Below are 6700 nucleotides of genomic sequence, written 5' to 3'. Positions count from 1 at the left end.
GGGGGGGGGGGGGGGGGGGGGGGGGTTTAAGTCCCCTACTATTATTGTATATTGTCAATGTGTTTCTTTGATTTTGTTATTAATTGCCTTATATAATTGGCTGCTCCCATGTTAGGGGCATAGATATTTATAATTGTTAGATCTTCTTGTTGGATAGACCCTTTAAGTAGGATTTAGTGTCCTTCCTCATCTCTTATTACAGTCTTTGGTTTAATCTCTAATTTGTCTGATATAAGGATTGCCACCCCAGCTTTCTTTTGGTGTCCATGAGCATGGTAAATGGTTTTCCACCCCTTCACTTTCAATCTGGAGGTGTCTTTGGGTCTAAATGAGTCTCTTGGGTGCCTGGGTGGCTCAGTTGGTTGAGCAACTGCCTTCAGCTCAGGTCATGATCCTGGAGTCCCGGGATCGAGTCCCGCATCGGGCTCTCTGCTCGGCAGGGAGTCTGCTTCTCCCTCTGACCCTCCTCCCTCTCATGCTCTCTGTCTCTCATTCTCTCTCTCTCAAATAAATAAATAAATAAAATCTTTAAAAAATAAATAAAATAAAATAAAATAAAATGAGTCTCTTGCAGACAGCATATTGATGGGTCTTGTTTTTTTATCCAATCTGATAGCCTGTGTCTTTTGATTGGGGCATTTAGCCCATTTACATTCAGGTTAACTATTAAAAGATAAGAATTTAGTGCCATTGTATTGCCTGTAAGGTGACTGTTACTGTATATTGTCTGTGTTCCTGTCTGGTCTATGTTGCTTTTAGGGTCTCTCTTTGCTTAGAGGACCCCTTTCAAGATTTCTTGTAGGGCTGGTTTTGTGTTTGCAAATTCCTTTAGTTTTTGTTTGTCCTGGAAGCTTTTTATCTCTCCTATTTTCAATGACAGCCTAGCTGGATATAGTATTCTTGGCTACTTATTTTTCTCGTTTAGTGCTCTGAATATATCCTGCCAGTCCTTTCTGGCCTGCCAGGTGTCTGTGGATAGGTCTGTTGCCAATCTAATGTTTCTACCATTGTAGCTTACATATCTCTTCTCCTGAGCTGCTTTCAGGATTTTCTCTTTGTCTCTGAGACTCCTAAGTTTTACTATTAGATGTCGAGGTGTTGACCCTATTTTTATTGATTTTGAGAGGGGTTCTCTGTGCCTCCTGGATTTTGATGTGTGTTTCCTTCCCCAAATTAGGGAAGTTCTCTGCTATAATTTGCTCCAATATACCTTTTGTGCCTCTCTCTCTCGCTCTTCTTCTTCTGGGATCCCAATTATTCTAATGTTGTTTCATCTTACGGTATCACTTATCTCTCGAATTCTGCCCTCGTGGTCCAGTAGTTGTTGATCTTTTTCTCGGCTTCTTTATTTTCCATCATTTGGTCTTCTATATCACTGATTCTCTCTTCTGCCTCATTTATCCTAGCAGCTAGAGCCTCCATTTTTGATGGCACCTTATTAATAGCCTTTTTTATTTCAACTTGGTTAGATTTTAGTTATTTTATTTCTCCAGAAAGGATCTCTCTAATAACTTCCATGCTTTTTTCAAGTCCAGCTAGTATCTTTAAAATCATCATTCTGAACTCTAGTTCTGACATCGTACTAATATCTGTATTGATTAGGTCCCTGGCAGTCAGTACTGCCTCTTGTTCTTTTTGTTGAGGTGATTTTTTCTCTCTTGTCATTTTGTCCAGAGGAGAATAAATGAATGAGAGAACAAAATGCTAACAGGGTAACAACATCCCCAGAAAATATACTCTAAACAAATCAGAAAAGACCTGAAACTGGGGGGAAAGAAATGGAAGGAAAGAAAAAAGAAAAAGATAAAAACAGAACAAAACAAAACAAACAGAATATGATCAAATATGATCAGGCTGGTGCACAGATCAGTGCCACACACTAGATTTTGGGCATATTTTGGTTTGTTAGAAGAAAGTGCCTCCCAAAATTTTAAAGAAAGAAAAACTTATACATGTACAAAAATAAGGGTTGAAGGAGATGAAGGGATGGAATATGACTGTAAAGATGAAAATTATAAAAAATTTTATAAAAGGAATTGATAAGACATTGAAAAAAGAAAGGAGGATTTAAAAAAAAAGAAATAAAAAAGAAAAAGAAAAAGAAAGGGAGAGAATGTGATCAGGCAGGAGACTAGAACAAAGCCATACACTAGAGATTTAGGGTATATTTTGATCTGTTAGAAGAAACTGTATCTCAAAATTTTAAAGAGAGAACTTATACATATATATATATGCCAAAAATAAGGGTAACTATGATGAAGGGATAGAATTTGACTCTAAAAATGAAAAATAAAAAATATTTTTTAAAAAAGGGATTGATAAGATGTTGGTTGAAAAGGGAAAAAGAAAAATTCAAAAAAAAAAGAGTTTAAAAAAATTTAACTTTGAAAGACTAAAGAATCATGGGGAAAAAGCCATGGATTCTGTGTGCAGTATTCTCCTAGTGCTGGAGTTCTGCCATTCTCATTGATCGGTAAACTTGGTCTTGGCTGGCTGTTCTCGCTTATTATCTTCTGGGGGAGGGGCCTGTTGCTGTGGTTCCCAAATGTCTTTGCCAGAGGCAGAATCACCCCACCCTTGCCGAGGCCGGGCTAAGTAATCTGCTCGGGTTTGCTCTCAGGAGCTTTTGTTCCCTAAAAGCTTTCCGTATAGCTTTGGAGGACAAGAGTGAAAATGGTGGCCTCCCAATCTCTGCCCTGGAGGAGCCGAGAACTCGGGGCCCCGCTCCTTAGTGCGCCCCCAGAGAAAAGCAGTCAGTCACTCCTGTCTCCCCGGTCTCCGGCTGCACTCCATGCTCACCCAGCCTGACTCGGTGTGGAGTCTCCAAACCCAGCAGATCCCCATGGTGGGCTCCTGCGCTGCTCCTCCCGGGGGAGGAAGGGGAATCTCCCCTCATCTGCTGCCTGTTGGGTCCCTGCTGGAAGAGCAGTGGCCCGACTGCACCGTGGATCACGGGTTATGGCAACCCTGAGCTGAGAGTCCACTCCTTGGCTCTGTCTTTGCAGCCGGCTTCCCCACTCTGATACCTGGGAGTTCTGCCGCACTCAGGCACCCCCAGTCTTTCTGTAACCCCGAGAGTCCTGAGACCACACTGTCCCATGAGGGTTCCACACCCCACTTAGCCACTGGAGCGACGTCCCTCAGTGGAGCAGACTTCTAAAATTTCCAATTTTGTGCTCCACTGCTCTACCACTTGCCAGAAGCGGCTGACAGAGGCCCCTTCCCCCACCGTCTATCCTCCTGAATATCACCTCAGATTCACTTCTCTGCACGTCCTACCTTCCAGAAAGTGGTCGCTTTTCTGTTCAGAGGGTTGTTGCTATTCTTTTCTTCAATCTCCTGTTGAGTTCATAGGTGTTCAGGATGGTCTGATCCCTATCCAGCTGAATTACTGAGACCAGATGAAATCCGGGTCTCCTACTCCTCCGCCATCTTGCTCTGCCCCCTAGATGGATATTTTTTTTATCCACTCTGTTACCCTATGTCTTTTGATTGGAACATTTAGTCCTTTTACATTCAAGTAATTATTGATAGACATATATTTATTGCCATTTTGTTACTTGTTTTGTGGTTGTTTTTGTAGTTTTTCTCTGATCCTTTCTTTTCTTTCACAATTTATTGGCTTTCTTTAGTGATATACTTGGACTTCTTTCTCTTTATTCTTTCCACATCTATCACTGGTTCTTGATTTGTGGTTAACATTAGTTTGTACATAACATCTTCAACCTATATTAAGTTGATGGTTGCTTAAGTTTTGGATGCTATTTTAAATAGTATATTAAAATTTCAATTTCCAAGTGTTTGTTGTGAGTATATAGAAATACAACTTATTGTTGTATATTGTCCTTTTATCCTATGACCTTGCTAAACTCATTTACTGGTTCTAATAACTTTTTTGAGGATTGTATACAGATGGTCATATTGTCTACAAATAAAGAGAGATATACTTGTTCTTTTCCAATCTGTAGATATGTATTTATTTTTGTGTTTATTTATTTATTGGCTTATTACACTGACTAGAACCTCTAGTACAACATTGAATAGCAGTGGTGAGAAAGAACATCCTAGTCCTGTTCCTGATCTTGGGACTGAGGTATTCAGTCTTTCACCATTAAGTATAATTTTAGCTTTTTTGTAGATGCTCTTTGTCAAAATGATAAAGTTCTTATTCCTAGTTTACTGAGAGTTTCATCATAAAAGGGTGTTAAATTTTGTCAAATGTTTTTTTCTGCATCTATTTATATGACTGATGGTTTGTTTGGTTTTAGTCTAATATGGTGAATTATATTGATTGCTTTTTGAAAGTTAATCCAGCCTTCCATTCATAAAATAAATGCTCACTTGGATTTAACCTGTTAAAATTTTATTAAGAAATGTGTGCTCAGGCACCTGGCTGGCTCAGATCGTGCAACTCCTGACCTCAGGGTCATGAGTTCAAGCCCCACATTGGGTGTGGAGCCTACTTAAAATTTAAAAAAAAATTCTTTTAAAGAAAAGAAATGTGTGTCAATATTCCCAAGAGATACTGGTCTATAGTCTACTTTTCTTGTTATGTATTTCTCTGGTTTTGATATCAGGATAACATTCTCCTTATAAAATGGTCTGGGTGTTTCTTCCTTACATTTTATATATCTTAGAAGCATTGCTGTAAAATTGGTATTATTTCTTTCTTAAGTATTTGGTAGAAATCACCAGTAAAGCCATCTGGGCCTGGAGTTTTCTTTGTAGCAAGGTTTTTAACTATACATTTTTTTTTAATGAATATGGGGATATGTAGGATATCTATTTATTCTTGATGACGTTTAGTAGTTTGTATCTTTCAAGGAATTTGCCTATTTCATCTACACTGTCAAATGTACTTTCGTAACATTGTTCCTAATATTCACTTCTTATTTTTTAATGTCTATAGGGCCTGTAGGCGTGTTCCCTCTTTCATTCTGGACACTGGTAATTTATGCCTTCTCTTTTTTTTTCCTTTGATATCTCTGGTAAGAGATTTATCAATCTTACTGATCTTTTCAAAGAACCATCTTTTGACTGGCTTTGGATTGTAACAGAATTCATATCTAGATTTAGGGATGCATTTCACTGTTAGTTTGCATTTTGAGTTAGAGCTCCCTTTTATGATCCCAAATCTTTAATAGCATCTAATCACACATAGAATTACTGGTCATTCTGATTAAAGATGACCAGGTGAAAAAATTCACTTACCTCAGTCTCTTTACAAAGCCCTTTAAAACACAAACTTCCACTTAATTCCTATTTTCAGTATGATTAATATGATTCTTCCACTCTCAAATGTATACAGTGTCCTCCAAGTCTAGGCAACTCTGTGTTTCATACTCTCCAAAAACTAATTCTTCAGTCTTTGGCCACTGTGAGGTGGATGCAGTTGTCTAGCAGTGTGACTTTGGAAAGAGGACCTGGAGGTCTGTTTCTTAAATAGACTTACAAGCAGCCCATTGGTTTTTACCTCTACCTTCACCCCAGTTTCCAATTCTCAAGCCCTTTAAAAATTCTGTGGCATACACTACATTGCTTCTCAACTCTTCCCACTGCCAGTTTAGGACTTAACTTGCCCAGTGTGCTAAATCAAGTGCTCCTTACCTTCCTGCTTTCTTGCTTTCAAAATGCTGTTATAGCTGTCTACTCTCTTGTTCTTTTGAGTTTATGCATTAAAACAAAAAACAACAAAGGCTTTTGCTGCTTTGGGGTTTTAGGAAGAATTAGAGGTAAATACAGTTTTTAGGAAGCATGTTTTATCTTCTCTGGAGCTTAAAAGAATTGGGAGCTGCACTCTGGGTAAAGGGCACCTAATTCAAGGCATTTCTCTTAGAGATAGGGAAGCTGGGCCCTGCCCCACACAGCAGGCTGGGGGCTGAAACAGACTGGACTTTGCCAAGTCTGCTACATGTAAGTAGGACCCCATTGGCTTGTTTCATTGTCTAACTATTCTGACATTTCCAACAGGGATGTTGTAGGATTGATCTGTTATTACATCATGAAGAATCTGTGCTCTCGACACTACTGCTTTTTCTCTTCAAGCATCAGTATGCATGATGTAAGAGGTATTGCCAACTTATTATGCAAGATTTCACTTAGGCCACTCCAAAAAGGGGAGAAGCCAAGAGTCTCTTACCAGTTCCCAGCTAGGCCAATATGCAAAATTCTACTATTCTTTGCATATATGCCTTTTAAAAATGGTATTAGCAGTCATGTTATTTATAATTGGCTTGATATTTCCCCATAGAAGAATTTATGGAAGTTTATGTTTTTCTCATTGAAAAAGAGATCATCTCATTTCAGGTATAAGTCACCGTACTTACCATAATCAGTAACATAAAACTCATACATGGTCTGACTCGTGCCTTTAGGTATTTCTGGTAAGTCTAACTTGCTTTCATGATTTCGTATAAAGGCCTCAAGCTTTTCTCTGCTTTCCAGCTCCAAAAGGGCTCCTAAACTCCACATTAGGCCAAACACAAATAATTTATGAAGATGTTCGACACATGAAACACCACCTTCTTCTTTGGAGGGAATTAAACCTTCCAGTAGATTGAGAGACTGAAAATATTTGAAATACAATAAATTTTTGTACTCAAATTTTTGAAATAAAAATATATATCCTTTCTTTTTCTTTCTTTCTCTTTCTTTTCCTTCCTTCCTTCCTTCCTTCCTTCCTTCCTTCCTTCCTTCCTTC

At 38.6% G+C, this 6700-nt stretch overlaps 1 protein-coding gene across 1 annotated transcript in view; it reads right to left on the bottom strand.

The window, feature by feature from the left end:
* Positions 1-6700, bottom strand: part of DNAH8 (dynein axonemal heavy chain 8) — a 397226-nt gene that overhangs the window by 191912 nt on the left and 198614 nt on the right. Inside the window, exon 53 of the mRNA XM_034991238.1 lies at positions 6327-6564. Within this exon, the coding sequence (XP_034847129.1) occupies positions 6327-6564 (238 nt within the window). The remainder of the gene's footprint in view (positions 1-6326; positions 6565-6700) is intronic.

Source organism: Mirounga leonina, unplaced genomic scaffold, assembly GCF_011800145.1.
Source record: "Mirounga leonina isolate KUSES-001 unplaced genomic scaffold, KU_Mleo_1.0 Mir_53, whole genome shotgun sequence".
In the NCBI taxonomy this organism is placed as follows: Eukaryota; Metazoa; Chordata; class Mammalia; order Carnivora; family Phocidae; genus Mirounga; species Mirounga leonina.
This window is presented reverse-complemented; position numbering and strand designations above follow the sequence as displayed.